Source organism: Anser brachyrhynchus, assembly GCF_964034855.1.
Source record: "Anser brachyrhynchus genome assembly, chromosome: 17".
NCBI classification, from domain to species: domain Eukaryota; kingdom Metazoa; phylum Chordata; class Aves; order Anseriformes; family Anatidae; genus Anser; species Anser brachyrhynchus.
In genome coordinates this window covers 11,653,409-11,674,841 of record NC_137710.1, presented here as the reverse complement: position 1 = coordinate 11,674,841, position 21,433 = coordinate 11,653,409, and the positions used below count along the sequence as shown (strand labels likewise).

The 21,433-nt window shown below is 41.3% G+C and overlaps 1 protein-coding gene across 27 annotated transcripts in view; it reads right to left on the bottom strand.

The window, feature by feature from the left end:
- The window catches only part of CIT (citron rho-interacting serine/threonine kinase), a gene marked incomplete at its 3' end in the record, with an annotated part of 121,251 nt that overhangs the window by 73,947 nt on the left and 25,871 nt on the right, over positions 1-21,433 (bottom strand). For 7 of the 27 annotated variants that reach the window (XM_080559111.1, XM_080559089.1, XM_080559113.1 and 4 more), the window contains exon 1: positions 464-722. In XM_080559111.1, the coding sequence (XP_080415237.1) occupies positions 464-559 (96 nt within the window). In that variant the 5' untranslated portion in view covers positions 560-722. Of the gene's footprint in view, positions 1-135; positions 389-463; positions 725-2,831; positions 3,049-7,584; positions 7,806-9,671; positions 9,907-11,651; positions 11,794-17,815; positions 17,959-21,433 lie in introns of those variants that run through there. The other 20 variants (XM_080559090.1, XM_080559093.1, XM_080559092.1 and 17 more) reach the window with 12 other exon arrangements.

Genomic DNA, 21,433 nt, shown 5'->3' with positions numbered 1-21,433 from the left:
GGCGTGTTCTTGACATTGTACCATATGTTTTTTCCATGGCACAAATAGTTTAAGCAATCGGCATCAATATTAGCTCTAGAAGCGAAAGCTGTTGAACATCAGCTGATCAAATAGCAGCTGGTTAGGTAAATCCACCTTATGACAAACCCTGGGTTACATCACCATGAAAAAAACTGCAGACTGGAAGCCACAAAATGCAATATTACACCTTTATGTGGGAAAAGCCCCTCAGGGTAAAACATTAAGAGGTGCAGGTGAAAAGAAGACCAGCTACTATCCCCTCAGCTTCACGTGAACACGGTACGCACTTTGAACTTGAAGGAAGTATTGTTTCCTTTTGCCCCTTCCTCCATACCCCCCCCCCAGGCATGCTGTGGGGGCCCACCCCAACAAGAAGAGCTGCGTTTGGCACACGGTATGGCCAGACTGGAGCTCGCCAAACCCCAGGCCAGCCGCTCTTTACCTGGAAGAGCGAGTTGAGGCGGGAGACGCGGCTGGCGATGGGCTCCATGGGGCTGGGCTCTGCCGGCTGCCGGGCACCGCATTTAAACTTCAGCATCCCGTCAGCGCGGCTGCAAGAACGCAGCGCCGCGGCCCCGCCGCGCCCCTTCCCTCAGCGCCGGCCCCGCGTGCCCGGCCCCTTCCCGCCCTCGCCGCGCGCCCCAGGCCCCGGCCCCGTTTTCCCGCCGCCCCGGTTTGAACGGCGCCTAAGGGCGGGGCCTCGCCGCCGCCGCTGACGCGAGCCCGGCGCCCGCTCCTCGGCCAATGGCGGGGCCGCGGCCTCCCGTGAGGCGCTGCGGGAGCGGGCCCGAGGGGGTGGGGGCGATCCTGTCAGGGTGGGCCGCTTGGCCCCTGTCTTAACGCTTTTTCTGTGTTTTTTTGTGGCAGATCTGCAAAAGGAGGAGCGAGCTGGAGCAAGGACAAAGTGGACGTCACAGTTGGCAGCAGCGAACTGCCAGAGGGAAAATAAAACGTTTTCAGCAGCTTTACATGTTATTTGGAGTGCATATTTCACCTTTATGCCTTTTTTTTGGGTGTGTGTGTTCACCAGCCCTTTTCTTCATGTATAGGGTCATTAGTTTGCAAGTGAAATCATGGTGGGAATGCTGGAGCTTGGCACCCACTCCTGTGTGCCACCCATCCCAACGCCAAGTGCGCGCACCACGACCTTGTTCAACGCCTCAGTCACAGGGAGGGCAGCGCAGAACACAGGGATGAAGCGCTGATGCTATCCGCAGTTACACAGGGTGCAGGACTCTGTCTCAAAGCACTGGTTCTTGTTACACAGTGCCTTGGCAGGGGTTAAGCTGGTAAGAGAAATCTAGGTGATAGGGTTCCTTAAAAATAACCATCATGCTGTGGAGTGACATAAAACGACGTTTCGCTATCCAGCACTCATCTTAATTGTGCTAATAGTGGCTTGGCAGCTAGCTGATAACGTAATGCACTGGTGGAGTGATTACATTATGGCTTTATACAAATCACTTTTACCAATTTGTTCTTCTTTCTACCTCTTCCAGGCCACCTCTGGAACACTGACATATTTTTAGCATATTTCTTGTCTCAAAGTTTGGGTTCATTTCAAGTTATTAAACCTGAAAGAGTTTTTAAAATCTAATTTACTGTCCACCACCTGCACTGCCAATTTGCTTTTTGGATTCCACTCAGGACACTGTCATTGCCTATGTCTCATCCACAGCTGCAAAGCACAGGAGTGATCAGCTCTTAAAAAGAAGCAATAAAGAGCTACTTTTTCTTAAACCAGTCAATTTTCATGCTAGTTCGTTTTAGTAAAATACCACCTTGATAATTGGAACCCCATCTTGTCTCTGCCCTAGATTTTGGGCAAGTCTCAGCTGTCTGCCTTCCAACCAAAGATAACTTTAGGTTCCTCTGACTTTCCCCTTCTCCAGCCTACCTTTTCCACAAATGCCATTAGCCCCAGCTCTCGTAACTGCCAAAATCACTGTTAGATATCCACACCATTTCTAATGCCACTTGGGAAATTACCATATCTGTACAATAGTTTAGATCTAGAAGTGGGGGAAGCAACATAGCCGGGTTCTCCTTCTGACAGTTCATTTCCCTATTGTGTTCAAATAGCAAGCTGTGGCTGAGTCTCTTTTCATCGCTGTGGGGTGGTGTAGAACAGCCAATCCACAAACTGGATGAGGATATGGGTCATCAGATGTTTCATTTCATCCACATTAGACTGCCATACTTCTATAAGAAGAACACGACCTCTGGGTGTCCCACACAATAACCTGAATTTGTGTAACCAGCCAGCTGAGCTGATTAACAAGTCTGCCTCAGTTTGATAACTGGCCTCTCAACTGCCCAGCAGGTTCAACTAAAGTATGAAGTTGTTTGCTACAATTTTCATGTTAATAACTTAATTTTCCCTAATAAAGTTCTCCTTGTTTATGTACTGTTGAGTGTTTGCAAGAAAGGCAGCTGGCTGTTCAAAGCATTCTTTGGGACAGATTCATTTTTCCTAATAATTCAGGTGAGGGCTCAAGTTAGATTGTTTCCCTTCAAGAAGGCCCTTAAATAAATACGTTTGCTAGAAACAGCCATGATCACATAAGCAGCAGCAGATCACATACAGTTCTTTTCTTCTTTGTTGCTGTGTAAAAGACTCACATAAACAAGAATATCTACCTATGAAATGAAACAGCAGCAAAAAAAATACAGCTGTACCAGAACTGTTATCAAAACATTAAGAAAAAAAGCTGAAGTGGCAGATGGAATAAGTTGAGGAGAGAAGCTGTACAATTTCGGCAATAAAACCTTAGTAACCATTCCTGATGTCTCAGGTGAAAAGTACATACCCTTTCAGAGAAACATGTATTTCATTTTCCTTTAAATTGGTGACTTGAAGTCTTCAGAGTGAAAGTGATGATTCCTTCATAAGTCTGATCTTTTTAATTGAGAGCAATCATAGTATACAATTTCTGTCTTCAGAACGGCCAAAGTATGTATCACTTCTTGATCTTGGCAACTACTTCTGTGGATAACCTCACTTAACTTGAAGGATCATCAGCAGACCTGCAATTGTATGAAACAGGGGTTTACTTCCTGCTGTTAAATTAATAGGTCATTCAAAAGCTCAACAGAATGAATAGTTCTATGATTTTCCCTAAACAGATCCCAATATGGTGCTCAACATGTTTTGACATGTCACCATGCGTTGATTTGGTTACCATCTGTTTGGCCCTTTTTTTTTTTATTATAAAAGTAGGAGTTTTCCTTTATTGCCTTGGCCAAAATTCTCTGCCCTCATGCTGTTATATAGTGTGCCAAGGTGACTGTGTTCCAAAGATTTCTTGTTAGTGTTTGTAACATCCTTCAGGCTTGCTTGGGGTATAAGACACGAAATAGGTATAAAAGCAAAAGATCGGGTATACAAGTATGCTAACTTTTCACCAAGAACCTGACAGTCATATTCTCACCCAAACTAACATAGCTTTATTTTAATGGGCAACAAGATGCCAAATCCCCCACTACACCCCAACATCATCTAGCTGGGAACCTCTGGATTTAAAGCAGCATCACTCTTAAATATCATCTCCAGAGCAGCTCCTGAGATTTACATATGGGTAGAAGGTAATAAAAAGGCTCATTGTATCACAGTTCTAAGAGCTGAGCATTACCAAAAAAAATTCCTATCTTTTGTCCTACCCTGGAAATCTCTTCAGTTCTGCTGTTTCAAATCTTAACACTACTCTGTCCATACAGACTGGTATCAGTTTGCAATCTAGGCTTCCAGAGTATGTGGACCCCAGAAATAAATCAGGTTCTTCAGTGGTTTTGTTGTTGTTTAATGTTATGGTTGGCATTAATCATAGCTAATCTATATGGATGACTTTTTTAAAAAAATACATATTAGCCCTTATTTGCTCTAGTCCTTTCTCTAATCCAACAGTACTTAAAAGATCCTGTAATAGACCAAGCTAACCCTGATCACAGCTAGGTGACCACTTTCTGCATCAAAATAAAGCTTTAAACCTGGCTGACTTGTGTTCTGGCTTAAACCCCTGACAATAAGTAGTTTTCACCTTTGATTATCAGGACTTAAATAATCCTTAGAACCTAGGCACACTTTTTCAGCTTTATTTTCCTGAAGTATCAGAAAATATCCAACTTAGCTGCAATAGTCATGCACGCCTACATCGAATATACATCTTTGCAAAACATATATAGTGAAAAATAACAGTTAAGGAAGAGGTAAGTAACTTCCTTTTCAGAGAAAGAGGAAAGCAAAGAGAAATAATCACCAGGAAAACAATTATATTGTCTTTCCTCTGCAATATTTTTAATCTCCTCCACATAATTTTTGGAAAGAAAAGGAAAAAAAAAGCACTGCAATCATTCTCCTAGGACAAGCAGAAAGGAAATGAAACTTTAAGAGACCTAAATGGTTGCTAGGTGTTTCTTCCCTAGACTTCCACTTGTGAGCTACATCTGATAATATTCAAGGTTACTTTGATTGAAATATTAAAGGTGGTTTTTGTTTGTATTAGCAATGTGCTTATGCATTATGTAAGTGCTTATTTTCAGTGTTTAATACGTTTTTATTTTCTTTACATTTGCACACCTAAAACCCATTCAAATAATGTTTTAAATAAACACGGTAGCTTTGCTATTAGTTACATGGTCATCATCTGTATGTTTTTTATTTTAAAAATGCAAACAGATACATGCGATGCTCTTCACACCCAATCCTAGGCTCTGAGGATTCCTCATTCCAGCTAACACTGTTCAGTGATTGTCCACGTTCCCAAACTCTCCTAACATTTCAACCCTAGGCTGAATTTCTCTTTAAGCCAGAACATAATCTTGCTGGTTCTGGTGCAACCAAAATGAAACAGTAACTGAAGTGAGTCACTAACAATCCTTTTTTTTTTTTTTAATCAGCAAACCAAGCATTTATAGAAGCTGCAGGCGAATCCCAGAATAATAAGGAATACTTGTGTCTTAGACTGGTGTGAATATTCCAAGCAATGCTGCCCAGCTGTTCTCTGCAGAACATGGCCCCTACTCCAAAGTAATCAGGCTATAAGCAAACTGAATAATACATAGAGGTATAGTTTCTAAGGCATAAGAACTAAAATTCATGAGGCATTTCTTTACAGAGTAAAGTCTCTGTAGTGCTCTAAAAAGCAGCTTTCACTGCTAATACCCACCAAGCATGTCTGTGTCTCTTACTGATATCACTGTAACATTGGAGAGCCATACTAAATAATTAGAAGAGAAGAGCTGGTAGAAATTAAAGTTCTGATATCAATCACATAAACGAAAGATTTTTTTTTTCTTTTGTTGATAAAGTTTGGGTTAAGGCAATGGAAAGAAGCTGAGCTGAGAAAATGAGGTTATCTTCCTTTCTGAATGCTGTTCTACAGGTTTGCCACCTTAAGCACTCAGAAGCAATTTATACTGGAAAAATGTTCAGAATTTTCTGCCCTCTTGTTCATGAGCCTCACTCTCCTGGCTACAAGCTTCACTTCGGTCCCCTCCTTCTTATGAGGGGACACCATCTTACCTAACTTTGCAATTGCATTGATCACTGTATTTCCGTTTGGTTGTTTCACCACAACTTAAACTCAAAACTATTGTTAGATTCTGGGGAGTCGCATCTCAAGGCTAAAGTATCACCTGTCCCTGTCCTTGCCTCCCGACTGATTTGCAGTATTACTTTGATTAGTTCCGTGGGAATCTCCCCAAATGACACCGGTTGTTCAGCCTTAGAATGTGCTTTACTTTTAGTGTTATATAACATTCAATGAGAAAACTCTCATGCTGAGTCTGATGTTGTCAAATTCTTTTTTTCCTTGATAATGAGACTATTAGTTCCAGCAAAGCTCCATTAAAGTACTTTATACCACTGATGCCTTAAAACTATAAAACTTGTCTCAGATTCATAGAAAAAGGAACAGCCTCTTGTATCCTATACCTATAAGGTAGTATAGTTGGGTCCCAATAATGAAGGTGGAAGAATACAGGAGATTCCCCCTGAGGTAAGCAAGAAAAAGAGACAGTGTGAAATGAGTGCATCTGGGAACATCAGAGGTGAAGGTGCCATTAACCACATGAAAATGAACCTTTTTTTTTCCCTCATAATTGTCTTCCACATTTTTTTTCTTTTCCTTTTTTTTTTTATCCTAGAGCAACTACATCATTACTTACTGGAGAAATAATTTATTAATTTTTAGATACCGTGAGAAGCAAATGATTTCTTTTTTTCAGACCTCAACCTCAGGCTTCCTTTGTGCTATTACAGGAACACCCCTGATTTCACAAAAATTATTTTATAGAAAGCAATTTATTAAACCTCACGATCTGTCAAGACACATGAATATTGATGTGGTCACATTAACATTCCCTGCAGCAGCTGAAAACTAAATTTGTCATGACATAGTGGGAATTGCATGTTGCAGAGCAACAAGTGACAGGGGCTTAATTAAAGCAAAACTGACAAAGTATCTGAGCAATTACAGTAAACATTTTTTTATTTTAAATGTAGCTAAAGAACTACTTGCATGTTTTCAGTGAAGTGGAAAGGAAGGCAATATTGAACTCTTTCAGAAGATAAAACCTAGAACAGTACAGGTGCAGTTTGTCATCTGGAAATTGCATATGACAAAATACTCAATTATTCTGAAATTTAGATACAGTGATGGCCGTATCAAATTATATTTTGCCTAGATTCCCAAAGAAGAAACGAACTGAGATCTTTATAATGAAGATAAGAAATTCTGTGAGAGCACAATTAAAAGCGATTAATAGAATTTAATCTTCAATTGGTCCTAGGACAAATGAATTCTAGTGGTTTAAAGGAGGATTTTTTCCTTGCCCTAAATCAAGGAATCCACTAGAAAGACACCCTTTAGTTCATCACAGCAATCATTTGCTTGCTTGTGAGATGGTCCTCTGTTTCAGTGCCATTTGCTGTAATCCCATCTAGAAAGCTAGCACTCCCCACCCTCCTGTGGGCTGCAGAGCAGTGTGTATCCTGAAAGAATTTCTGATTCAATCCAGTCCATGTGCTATATTTGGAAAATGGAAATCTGACCACCATCAAGGGAAAGTGCCCCAAAAGATTAATTCTGTCTTAATATAAGTAGTAGGCTCTTCTTAGTTGCTCTCTATCCCTGAGATCAGCCAGAAACAGAGATGTGCCAGACACACATCTCTACATCCAATATTGATGAGTAGCAGAGCCATGCATACCCATAAATCTCTTTGGCTGACTTCCAGAAAGGTGGAAGAATGAATTAATTTAGGAGTTAGCTAGACGGCGTTGAAAGATACTCATATATTGCTATACCATTGTGATTTTAGGGAGTACAGGTCAAATTATTGTTTGGAGTTTTATGGAATAAAATAGGTTAATGTTGAACCTACACTACATAACAAAGTGGCAGGCAGCCAGCTGGGGAGGGGAGCATCACTAAATCAATTTTCTACTGGAGTGGAAAACATCCCCCTTTTTGAAACAGGGACATTTGTTAGATTGCTTGTTCAAGGTAGGTCAGCTCAGTACCAGTCACACAGTACAGTTCATTCATTGTAAGTTCACTGTACCTATGCAGATGGGATCTGAAGACATGAAAGTAGAAAATCAGAGCATCACACATCAAAAGCTGGGAGGAGCCTGCTCACATCAAATCCACGCACTGGGACAATTGTTCCAGTTGTCTCTGATGTAGAAGTCGTTGTGAAGCATAAGGTGTTTTTCTGCAGCCCAGCGTCAGCTGACAGATGTGGCTACAACGTGCTTGATTAAGAGTCCCAGGATCTGTTATCTAAAAGCAAAATAGAATCATTCACTCGTACCTACAGTTTAGTAAAACAAATACTGTCAGACTGAAACATTAAAATTCAGTATTGAAATAAACAAAATAAATGTTAAAATTATGCAAGCTCTTTTAAAAATATCTTATTACTACCTGATGAATTAAGATATAACTGATGAATTAAGATATAGAGGTAGACTTGACTTATTCATATAAGTGAACGTGGAGAAATTATATCTTTTTTCTTTTGAAGATTTATTCAAAAAATTCCAGTAAACAATCTGTGCACAGTAGCCATACAGGCATGATGGCAGGCATGAATAAGGTAGGAAAGAACAATAGTAGCAATAGTTCAGAGTAAAAATAAAAGCATCAAATGGATTAAATGACAGCTTTAATGTAGAAGGACTTTTCCAGGTAAGACTAAGAGGAATTTAGATATGATTGCCTGTCTATTTTTTAATTTGGAATCACGATTTTGGTACTTTACAGATTTAAGATGTTCTTGCTCTGAGTGGGTGTGTTCATTCCTGTCTTGAAGAACTCAGCAATGGCAGCCTACATGTTACTTTATTTAATTCTTCTAGAATTACTTCTTTACTGTTTGCTTGGAGGCCAATAAATATTTTACAGTGACTATTGTGGAATTGTGATTTTTAAACAGTTTTTCCATGATAAGACTTGTGATGAATAAGTGATTAAGAGAGAGCAGTGACAAAGAGCAAAGTAGCTTGATGTTCACGTAAGGACTGAATGACAATTTCTGGCTGTTCTGCAGGTCAAGCTGCTGTTCACCAGACCTGATGTGCTATTAGCCTGGCTCACACTTTAACGTTTCCTTTGCTACCTGGAAGAAAAAGGCTACAAAACCAGTACATTCTTCCACAAATGGCAAAAACAACAAAAACAGAAACAAAAGACTGGGGAGGTTGTGACTGTGGGAAGTTGTAGCAATGGTCCAATGTTTATGGTCTTCCAAGAAATTGCACTTAGCCCTTTTTTGCCAAAGGGTGGATGCTAAAATACTAGTTTTGAAAGAAGAATGGAAACTCCACATAAAAGACTTTCTGTGGAATAAATGTTACCTGCAATAGAAAAGGGTTAGGGGCTACTTTTATCCTGTGTTTGTAAATGACTGCAGATGGATTTCCTTCCTAACGTTTTAAAAATCAATTTTTAATAAAAGCTGTTTTCATGCTTGTGTTTCAAATTCTTTTGTAATTGAACGAATCACGTAAGTACAAAGGTAGAATATGTTCTACCTTCTGCTCTTCCCAGCACTCAGCTATCTAGATTTCCTCAGTGCAATGAAAGTCTTGGACATTGATTCTCTCAAGTTTTAAAATGGAACAGAAGCAGCATTTACGAATTGTGCCAGTGGGTGAAAACAGCTAATAGCAATTACTTTCTTGGAAACAAAGGCAGAGGTGCAGGCTTGCTGAGCCATTGTAAATAATACACTTCTTAAACCTTTCAAACATGAAACAGAAATCAGTTAGCTTTTCATATCAAACAATTATCAGAAAAAGCCTAATGGAGAACCTCAAAATGACAAATAGAAATGACAAAAAGGTCTACACTAATTGTTATTTGCTAACAAGTCTTCTAAATCAGACCACCAGCTCCCGCTTAGAATCCTCTAGAAGACAGCAGTAAAAGCAGTGGAGGAGGTTGGGTTCTGCGTCAACTCAGTCCACCATGAGAAGAGTAACAGGTATTTGGGGATAAAGATTTTACATTTTAGAGTACAAGATGCTGGAATAAAAGAGTGTTTGCATGCAGGCTGCATAGTTCGTTTCTTCTCTGTCCTCTGTATTCTCCTGGGTTTCATTCTGACGCCTTTCAGTACCCCAACATCAAAAGATGATACATTACCTAGTTCCTGTGAATAAGAACAGCTACTCCTCTGTTGAAAAGGGCTCTTAAATCCTATTGCTTCCTTTTTTTTTTTTTTTCATCCAAGCTGTCTTCAGTGACAAACTGAGCCGGAGGCACAGCCAGGGCGATGCTGGCAGCGGTGTTCAACAGCTCTCTAGAGTCTGCTAAAGGATGGCTATTCCTGAGCCAGTCTTCCCACCTTCTAGGTAGCTTCTTGGGGCAAAAATACCATCTAGACATTCAAAAATACACAACAAACAGGCTGACACAGGATATTTATAAATTGTAAAAATGCAGGAACGAGCCTGCCTCACCACCATGTTGTCAACTGCCCAGCTGTGGTATGAGCAGGAGGACACACAACTCCCACAGCTTGAATCAGAAGTACTAACATCAGAAAATGGCAACTGCTAAATAACATTTTTCTTTTCATCTCTATCAAGTCGTGTAAGTAGCCATTTCTGCCCAAGCTACATATTAATTGCACGTTGTTAGTAGATTGATGCTCTCTCACATCATCTGCATGGTGCTTCACGCCAAAACCACAAAACTGCAGGACTTCAATCATAAAGGAAAAAATAATCAATAAACCCAGGCAGCTTGTGACGCTTAGTGACAAATTTTCCCTGCCTGTATGGCTATATTTTAATTTAGACAAAAATAGCTAACACCACACTTGCATGCAAAAAGAAGTCATCTGCTACTTATCTAATGTGTAATTCAATAATTCCTATAATTGATCTTCATTGACAGTTTATGCAAGCTCACTCACCCACACTGCACATATTGTGCTTCCTGACATAATTCCCAACATAGACTATGATATTTCAACAGAAGAAGCTCGTTAAATCAGGTCAAACAAAATAAAGAATCAGAATCTGCTGCAAGTCCTTACAGTTGTCTGTCTTTTCGGTCCCCTCTCCCCCCACCTCCCAAAAAAAGAGAAAAAACAACTATCAGTAATTTTGTAACTGGTTAAAAATGCAAAACACAGTTTTGTTAAATGTTGATAGGTTTCAGAAGAAAACACATCCTCACTTTTTCCCTAGACACCAGATTATTATTGTTTATCAGACATAACTGCCAGTCTTTATTGTTTCCACATGGTTTCATTTTCCCTGGAAGTGCCATATATATTTTAACGATCTGCTGGATTAAAAGAATTCTAAATCAGTTTCCAGCTGATGCGATGCTATTTCTGAGATAGGCCAACAACAGACATTTTCTCTCATACAAAGCAACGCAAAATTATGGCATTGATAATGGGTCTTCAGGTGTCTGAAAGAGTGATACCTAATTTCAGAGGAACACAAACAATAGAGCCAGTTCCACTTACAGCAATTGTAAATAAAGAGGAATGCAATGTTTCTGTTTTATAAACGCAAAAAGAAATAGCCAGCATTGTCCAGCCATTTCAAATGACTGTTTCTCTCCAAAGGACTGAGATACAGAAAGAGTTTAACTGACTAACAACTGATGCATACAGCTAATGGCAGCAGAAAGCCAGGGGAAGGTGATTAGCAGCATACCGATAAGCCAAACACAAACGCTGGAAAACCATTTCCAGGGCATATGCTAGGACAGGGGAACCCCTGGTTTAATTTTCTGAAATAAAAAGGAAACTTCAGCTTTTTAAACAAAGAATTATTTGAAGCTCAGAGACAGACGCTTTTCCAAAGATTCTGCTACTACATATTCTCTTGCCAACCCCAAGACCTAATTTTATAGCACCTGAGCAAATGATTCCCATAAATAACTTCTTTCACCCACAAGCCTTTCCCCCATCATCCGGGGGTGGTCTTTTAGGCTAATTTACCTACTGTGCCACTGAATGATTTTCCAATTTCTGATAGCTATAGCACTTCAGGCTGGTTATGTTACACCTTATTGAGCAGGTAAGTCATCAGGAGAAAAAGGGAAGCAACCAAGGATGACGTGTGCGCAGAGGCAATAAAAATCACAGGAGCCTGCTCTTACCGTCCATGCCCACAGCAAGTTTCGAGGGAGGTTTCTGCACAGGAGAGGGATGTTGATATGCTCAAAAGATTGATACAGTATTTCATGAGCTCTTCAGACCTCTAATTTTATACGGAAACATCTTTTCCCCACAGAGTAACTTCTGAAACACCAAACAAACAAAAATACTTCAAGGATAAACCTACATATGCTTGTGTTATTTGTATATAGGCAACTCTTTTGGAATAAAAAATGGAGTAAAACTGACACAGCATGTATCTTACCTATTGCTGATACTGAGTAGCATAAAATTGACCCAAGGAATAGCAAGGAGCCAGCAAGGGGAAGCTCTGGGTCAGACTGTGCAGCATAGGCAAGTCATACAGCCTCTTAGGGTAGGATTGTTCAAAGAATGCTTTGGGAAGTAGTTGCTTCCCTCCCTTTTGGCCATGGCTGAGATTTCTTCACTTAAATGTAAAATTTGGGAAATAATGTTTTATAATCTCTGCAATGTCCTTGAATCAAAGCAGCAAGGGAAAATATAAAAATGAATGAAATTCTTCATATAAGGCTACATCTGACACTTAAAAACCATAAAAGAGGATGATTAATGTAGGCTAAATTTGCATTAAACTAAGATTTTCTTTTAATAGTAAAATGTTCCTGGAAGAAACCAGATACCCAAATATGAGAGAGAGAATGCAGACTAGCCCCCATCACTGAAATAATACACATAAAAAGACTTGTGAAGCCTCTTCTCCTCCTGCCCCACAAGGCTGATTTCGTATGGTTCAGAAGATCTTGTCAGGCAAAGGGCTGGAAGCTTTATAAAATGACCCAATCTCCAGGGGAGAGGTGAACCACAGTCCAAAGCACCACAAAGCGCAATCAGCTAAACTGGGCTCTGATGGAGAACCTGAATTGCTGTAGATTTTTATCATAGTCTTGGCACGTAAGTTGAAAGGCTGTCAAATGAGCAAAACATGCCCATGACCCTTTTACAACAGCATGTCAAAGTGTTCATCAATCCCAATGAATAATATTTGGCTTCATGTTTGTCACATCTCTCATTGGCCATGTTGCAGGTCACGCTGCTGTCGCACACCCTGTGGGAGAAGTGGGCTGCGAACTCAGACCGAGGATGCACCACATGTTCAGAAATGTCATTTCCACTAAGACTGAGCTCACCCAGCCTCTGCAGACAGGCAAAATTTAAAAATCAGAAACAAGAATGGAAGATACTCTATTAAGGTAACATTCGTATCTGAATTTCACCCCCATATAGCTCATGTGTGGGTGAATATTAGATTTAAGCAGTTAACTAAATGCTGAATATATTAGCAACAAATATGGTCTATGCACTTCCTAAAATGTCTAGGAATATGTGAAGCAATATATGGGAAAGGTAGGGCAGAAAGACAAAGGAAACTTAATCTTCAGGTTTATTTTTAGGTCATATTATATTGAATGAAGGTTTGCCTTTTCCACAGAACACCCACACCCATGCAACAGAGCAGAGATTCATCAGCCCAGAGTATCACAGCTTTCTTCATGGTGTTGCTTTTTTCACATAATGTAGTTAGTTAATTAGATCTCCTCTGATCAATCATTGAATTACTGCTTCAAAAGGCATTATGATATGATGAGAGTGCCTCGCAGCAGTTTAACACTTTGATTTTTCTGTCCTAACACATTTACAGCTAGTGTGAACTAGGTCTTCCCAGCAGGAATAAAGAAATACTCTTTTTTTAAATTACAAGCATGATTTATCTCACAACTTAAAAACTGACCAGTAAATTACTGTAATATGGTTTCATTCTCTCCTCTTCTCCTTCCTTGTATCTAAGTCTAATCCCTTTCATGTTTTCCATGTGTCTTATGTTTTGATCTCAAGCTCTGTGGAGCTGCAACCTTCTCTCTCACGCTCATGTTCTATTCAGTTCTTTTAATACCATCACCATAACACATCTGTGACTTCAGCTGTGCTGTAGTATTTCCTTCCTTGGTCCTCAGGAGTCTGTCTCAAGAATCAAAGAAGTACAGTCATTGCAGGAAGACACTATCAGGGTCTCTGTTGTTTTCCTCTTGCAATTTGACTCCTGAAGAGAAATCGTGATCTAAGGGTTAAGACTAAGTCACAACTTCAGCATGAGAGCTGTGCATGACCTGGCATTTGGGACTTTTGGCTAATGTTGGCCTTCATCCCTCTGTGAAATGGGAACAGCAATTACAGCACAGTGTTTCCCCAAGACCTGCTTCATTTTAGTTTCAGTGAAGAGCTTTGGACTCCTTGGAAAAAGCAGGAGGTATGGGAAGAGACGGTATCTAGTCTTTGGAAGTCTGGTTTTGCTCCCTCTGCAAGAGCAGATGACATGTGTAACATTCAGGGATATTCACGATTTGTTTCAGTATTAACATTTCCATCCTATCTTTCTCATCGCTGACCTCCCCACATAAACACCCCAAGCTAAGCACAGAGTTTACTCACCCACTCCTTGTGGTAGGATTTCAACAACTGCAACAAGACGCTGACATTATTTTCACTCTCACATGAATGACCTCTTGCAAGCCAAATTGCGCCAAGCTGTTAAAACCCTGCCTGCACAGAGTCAGCTGCGTCCAGACAGACAAGAACGTGGACTTTTCATGAGGAAATGAGCCACCAGACCAGCTCTCAGGTTGTTTCATATTCTCCACCTTTCTGCGTGCACAGAGAATCTCAGTCGGGCCCCACATCTGAAAAGGAACTATGACAGCCATACATGCAGCAGCTCCCCTCAATGTAAAACATGAGTCTTAAGTACTTTTTCTCCTTTTTATGCTTTAGCTGTTGCATTACAGTTAAGTATTTGGACTACCCAGCAAATTCCCTTTTTACTCCAGTTTGCACTTTGTTTTTCCCATCTGAACATGGGTGATCCCCTGAAGTGCCAGTCCCTAAGGCTATCTGGGGGTGTTTCTTGCACTTGTGGTATCTAGAGCTCCTGATTAGCAGGTAGTGCTGTCAAAGGTCAGAATTTCTGATCAATAATTCCTTTTAAGATTAACATGTAAAGATAAACTATAAATCTCTTTACCTGCAAACTTCAATAATCTGCTTTATGCATGCTCATTTGCTTATCCAGTGCGTGGTGGTATGACTGCCTGGCCTATACAGGCCAGGATGACCTCAATCCTGCTGGCCCCAGGTGCTGAGGACTGCTCCCCTGACTGCTGTAACACAAAGAATTTTAGAGGAGCAGATTCTGAAACGCTAAGAGCATACCTATAAATTCACCTTTAATATTGCTATAAAGCAGTGTCCTTTGGCTTAACAGTGCTATACAGAGTTCTTACGCTAGCAGTATAACAGACAGTTAAAAAAGCTTTTAAAGTTATGCTCCTGTTAGCGATGGAAGTCCCCAAATGAGGAGAAAAGATGCATTATTTTTAAGCAGTAGAAATGATGGAAAATAATTTACTTTTTAATCCCAAAGAATGACACTTGCCAGATGCAGGGGAGCTGAACAGTAATATAGGAGGTCCTGCAGTTGCCTTTCCAGAAGGATAGTGCAGTCTGCAAGTAATTAAACAACAGAAAGCAATACCCATAATTCAACAGTATGTCTTAGCTATTATTTGGTAATTCTTTTTCTCTTGAAATCTCTTATACATAAATATGAGCTTAAAATGGAAATTACTCCTACCAAGCTTTATTTCATTGTGAAATATTCTCATACAGCAATATGCAACCATATCTAAAAAAAAAATCTCTCACTGCCAGCCAAAGCTGACCTGCACTCTCACAAAGCCTGCTATTTTGAATTTGAATGTGCTACCTGGTATGTGGGCAGCAAGCCCCAGGGAGATGATACACCAGTCTGGCAGCACTCCATTCCATGAGGCAGAAGGGTGCTGACAAAGGACGGGGATTTAGAAACCAGCAGCTAGAATGTGAAAACACAGGATTTTTATTTTTCTGGAGAGATTCAGAAATGAGTGTTTTTATGACAAGACTGATGGCAATCCCCAAATTAACCCCCACTAATCAGACACAGAAAACAATTATCGGTTGGCTATTGGCTATTTCCTAGCACTTGCAGTGTTCCCCATGCCCAGGCTGGCAGAGGAAAAATGATTTCCAGAGGTTCCTGCTCCAGACGGCCCCACAGAGCTGCTTCTCCCAGGGAGGCCGACATCCCTGCATAGCTCCTATCCTGCACTAGTCAGACACTGCTTCACTTTCTAAAAAGTGTTTCATGAGGAATGGGTGTTTTGAATAAAGGCCACTTGGACTTCTTAAACTTATATGAGAAATTACTTTTTTTATTCCCTTTTTCTGTGCTCATTTCTTCCTGAACACCCATTTCAATCTAGAGCACTCCATTCTGGTGAGCATTTAGTAAATACTATGATGCAGTATAGTAATAAGAAGCAATATGTGACTTCTCCAGCTTGGACTGATATGGACGAGATGAGAAACAAGAATGTTTCCAAGTACGGTCCTATTACTGGAACACACACACAGAAATCTCACCCTCCCTAACCCCTGCCTGGCCTCTGGGTCCTGATGCCAAAAGATCAGGAATTTACCTTCAGGCTTAAGATGAACATGTACAAGGTAACAACACTTTTTTTTAAAAACAGAACTGTCTAGAGAAAGAAGTAAAGCAACCAAGTCTGAAAACATGAAAAAGCAGAAAGATCCTGGGGAATAGCACTGACTGACTCACACTAACGCAGGGTCCTTCAACCATGTAGAATGAGCTTCAGCTAACCAGGAGCCACTTAATTACTCCCGTTCAGTGGTTTTCCACCCACATGTTTATCATAGTTCATGCTGCTGAGAAGCACTGAAGAAACAGCTTGGAGATGAAAGGCTGCTCCTCTCATAGGTAATGGGTGCTGCAAAAGCTGCTTCTGAAAGCTTCTGCACTGCCCATATCCAGATGCCTCCATCCAGGCAGGATTACCTGCCTCATGGTGTGAGGGTTCATGCCCTGAGAAGTTCCGTGCTTTGGATTAGTAAATAAGGGGATCCTTTAGCACCAGCTGAAAGGGCAGGTTTGTTTAGACAAAATACCTCAAATCAAAGTCCCTCAAGGCTGTCCATTCCTTTATCCTAGGGTAAGAAACTAGCAGTAGATGGAAGGAAATTTTTGCAAACACAGCCTGTCTGAAAAGTTTAAGTGGCTGAACAGGAGGTTTGATCCTCTCAAGAACCTCCTGGGCAAGGTTATCAATCTCTTGCAGTCTGCAGGCTCCCAGTGGTCTCAATTTCAAAGACAAAAGGACACATCACTCCCACACTACAGCCACTTGCAGCATCGGCCACAGCACAGCCAGGGCAAGTTTTGAAGAGCTCGAGAGCCCTGCAGATGGCACACAGGAATGTTCTCCCCTTCTGGCATGGCAGCTTCCTAAACAGGCACAGGAGCAAACTGTGCACATCCACTTGTCTCACTTTCTCTGATGAGGCCAGATCTTTCACAGATATTAAGGTGCTGCCATTTACACTGAGTAGTTAATGGGCCCTAAGGATTAAAATAATTACACAAATCAATGTATAGCTAATTAAAAAAAAAGAATCCTGTACTTTTTGCTTTCAAACTTCTTGTTACCAAGAAGTGAATCAGGCTTCTTGTCAGATAATTTATAGAATAGCAGTTTCCATAACAACGTAATTGCTCAATGAAGCAAAAATACCTGGCAGAGTTGCCATTGTCATGAAATAATTGACCACAACAGTGAGTGAAGGAAGCTGCATCACAACAAAGATTGCTTCATGTCAACGTGGTCAATTCAAATCTAACAACACTAGATCAAAGACCATCACTCCCTCATGAGTCACTACAAATCATAGCACATACAGAAGAGGCAGAGCAAGATGGCCCTGAACAAATATTTTTTCCCCACAGTCACATCTAATCATTTAATGGTTGCAGAACTGCATGGTGGCCAACAACACAGCAGGTAATTTTAGGACCTAATGGTTTCCGATAGAGAAATACAAGCAAGAACATCTCACTCAGTTTGTGTCTCCATATGAGCAAAAACACAGGATGCTTTTTCTTTTTTAAAAGGAGTGTTTGTTCCAGAAAGACTTGTCAAATATTGTCACACTGCAAGACTCAAGAGGGGGTAACTCGCACCTACTGCAAAAAACACCTACTTCATTGAAAAAAGCCACTCTACCTGTTGAGCACTTCTTTGCTCCCGTGAACCACAGAAGCAGCAAGCCCAGGGCCAGGTCTGTGTGTACATGCTCTGGGTTAACGCCTCTGAAGCAGGCCTGCGGAGTCCATCCTGCTCAGCCCCATTGCAGGTCTGCTCTGGATCCTGTTATATCCTGGGAATGCAGTGAGCATTTTTTGTTTATTTAGGGTTTCTCCAGCTGAGAAAGCTTGAAACAAAGAGAAGTGATGCAGCAATCCATCCAAGTGGATATGTCTGTAATACAACATTAAGGCACGTGGTGCCAATCCCTGAAGCCAGGACAAGATTATATGTGGATGGGAGCCCTCCTGAGAAAAGTGTTCGAGCATTGCCCTAGCCAGAGGGAGTCACCTCTGTGTTCAGAGTTTACCTGGAGAAAACCCTACCATCAGCCACAACTGTTTTTTTTTTTTCCTCAGCTAGAACTAGTTAAGTCAAGAAGGAGCCCTAGGAGCAAAGCAAAGTAGCACATACCTCACCTGGCACATCAGGGCAAGCAGCAAAACCAAGTCAAACTGCCAGTACAGTACCCCAGCAAACTGAGCTGGCCTGAAACACTGACCACGCAGCTCCACAGGCTCCAAGTAGCTGTGCTTGTTCCCAGCACTGTCAGCTTTGCTCTGGAGAGATGGCTCTGTCGTGCTTCCAAACCTCACACCTGAAACAGTGACTAAAAGCTGCAGTACAAAGTGTTTACGTCTCTAACTCAGGGATGTCTCAGCATGATACCTGCACGTGCCATGTAACAAGTCGAATCTGTTACCCTGTTCTTTTCCCTTTGCATCCCTTGCTCCTTACAGATTGGCAGTAAGGTGAGCACAGTCTGGAGTTGGCTCTGCCCGTAGGCAGTCCTGAGTCACTCAGGCCATGCTTTCATAACCTTAAGCAGCCAAGGGATTTTTCCCCAGACTTCGATGTTATGAGTCACCTTGGTGTCCGAGTGCTTTTTCTGCTCTAAGTGACGTAATATTGATAACCCTGAGAAACAACAAGCTTGATGGGAACTCTGTGGGGATCTTGAGCCTTGGGAAGAATCAGGATGGTCTTTCAGTTCACTACACGTTGCTTGGCTAACACTCCTTACAGCTTTCTTTTCCCTTCTGTTTAACCAGAAATTTCTATTCTCTCCTCCTTTACCAACCTCTATAAATCCACTTCTCCATCCTCTATTTCCTCTCCCCAACACCAGGGAGAACCTGGGCACACACATACCCAGATAGCTTTGGACATTACAGAAGCAAAGAGAAAGTAAGGTCACACAGGAGTCTTATCTCCGGCTTTGCAGTTCTGGCCTGCTTTAAAAGCAAGACACGTATTTTCTTTAATTATTCATTTGGGTAACTGCAACCTCTGAGCAAACTCTTAGGCTGCTGACTCTTCTTGCTGCCCATCTTGCAGCAGCAGGAAGCTGTAGGACATAGAAACACCTCAGCATGCAGGTACACGAACCGCCAGAATAACTAAAACATTTGTCAGAAATAAAGTGCAGTAAAGCAAAGAGAAAAATAAAGCAATTAATCATTCAAACAGGTATGAGAGAGAGAGAAATGCAAAAGGAAGCCAATAGCTTGTGCCGTCTTCCTTGGAAGACTGTCAGCCCACTGACAGGAAGATTAAGGATGCTGATGGGAACTCCTCTCTCAGTGCAGTTAGCTTTAAAAGCATAGGACAATAATCTACTTTCACAGGTCTGCCTGTGGCTTTCCCACAATGCGTCTTTTGCTCCCATTACTCTAAATAATAAAGGATGATCCCTTGCAGTGCTTCATTTCTGGCTGCTGCCCTCACAGCTGAGGTGGAAGAATTGACAGGCGCACTTGGGCATTTATTGGATTTGCAGCTTTTCTGATGTGTTAAATGTGTTTTGTCCTGCTTAACTCATACAGTTCTGCGTACACCAGCATTTGCTGGTGTAACCACCAAAGGTCCAGACCCACTGCCACACTTCCTTTGTAAAAAGACCAAAGGGTGAAATCCCTGGAAGGCAGAATATTAATTTCAAAGCACTGGTTTTAACAACGTACTTGACATTGGGCTTGAAGAGCCTGCGCAGCTTTCAGTTCACCTCTCCTTGACCCTCTGGGGAGGACAATACTCACTGCCATATCCGCAGCTTAAGCTGGATTGTCTGTTCCAGGAGCTCACTCCTTTAGGAACCTGTTTAACAGATAGAATTGCACTGGCAGATTGCCCTGAGTGGCTCCTTGAGTTAAGTTCTCCGACCATTCCCTTGGCTTGGTTACTGAATTGGGTAATCAGGGGTTGGGGAAAAAGCAAGAAGGGGAAATTATTTAGAAACAAAGTCAGTGCTGTCCCTTCTCCCTGTCCAGGAGAGGCTAACTTTTTGCTACTTGCTTTTCTTTTACAGCCCTGTAAGTTTTTTGCCTGAGCAGGAAAAGAATGAAGAACACAATCTTATACTACCCTCTTATACCAGTGTTTATTTTCAGCCTTGTTTCTTAATACCACAGGAATGGCCTTCATACATCCTGTACCTGTGGGGTGATGACTTCACGTGCATCAGCCACTTGCTCTCCATTCTCTGCATGCTTGAATCAGTCTGTCCTCCCTGCAGTTTCAGAAAGGGTCTGCGCTATCGTCACCCCTGTAGTGATTTCCATGCTGAAAGATAATTTATGCTGTACACACGGGAACCTTCACACTGCAAGAGCCTCAGCTCCTGAAACACTTGATCTAGATGTCCACAAGACCTGCCTGTTATTTTCAGTTCTTAGCATCCACCTGGGGAAGACTCACAGCAGGCATGAGCAGTGCAGCTAAAAAAAAAAAAAAGAAAAACTTGCCTCTGACTTGTTTCCCTTAACCCATTCATCCTTTTTTTTCCTAGGCTGAGGTTCTCCAAAGGACACACCAAGCCTATCTGGGGGAAGAGGAGCTGAAACAGGTGTCAGGTGTCTACGGACAGAGGCTCTCCCAGCTCTCAGCTGAAATGCATTTTAGAATCTAAATGGCTAATGCCAGTGTATAACTGTAAATAAACTGTTGTATCCTTAACTGTTTTCTTGGCTATTTGATTGGGATAATGCATATAACATAAAACACTAGTGAAGTTTTAAAAGTAATTAATGTATTTCTAAAAAGTCAAATCAATAATTAAATTCACTAGATTTTTTTCTTGAAATGCAAGGCAATAACAGGTCATGCTGTGAGCAAAGCTTTAGTCCAAGGTTACTGTAGATAACACTGCTATGCTTTGCAGTCAGTAGGCCCCAAATGAGCATTAAGGTTGTGTAGGTGCCTGACCAAGATGGTGGCACATCTGCAATACACAGCACTGATTTACATCTTCTCCATCCAGGCAATAGCTTTTTTTCCCTCCCCATCCAAACAGATGCGGCTACAGGGTTTGTTTCAGGCTTTGTCTGAGAGATTAAAACCATCTCAATATAATCTCTTTTTGTTTTATATACTGATAGAAGCTTCAGAGATGAAAATTAACGCCACAATGGATTTCATTAATCACACCAGGCTTGGTTTGCTGTAGTAGGCACATCCAGCAGAAGGTGCTCACAATCAGTTTAAACATTAAACTCCCTCCTCTGTTTAAATAGTGCTGATCAAATCTCTGTCAGTATGGTTCCTGTGTC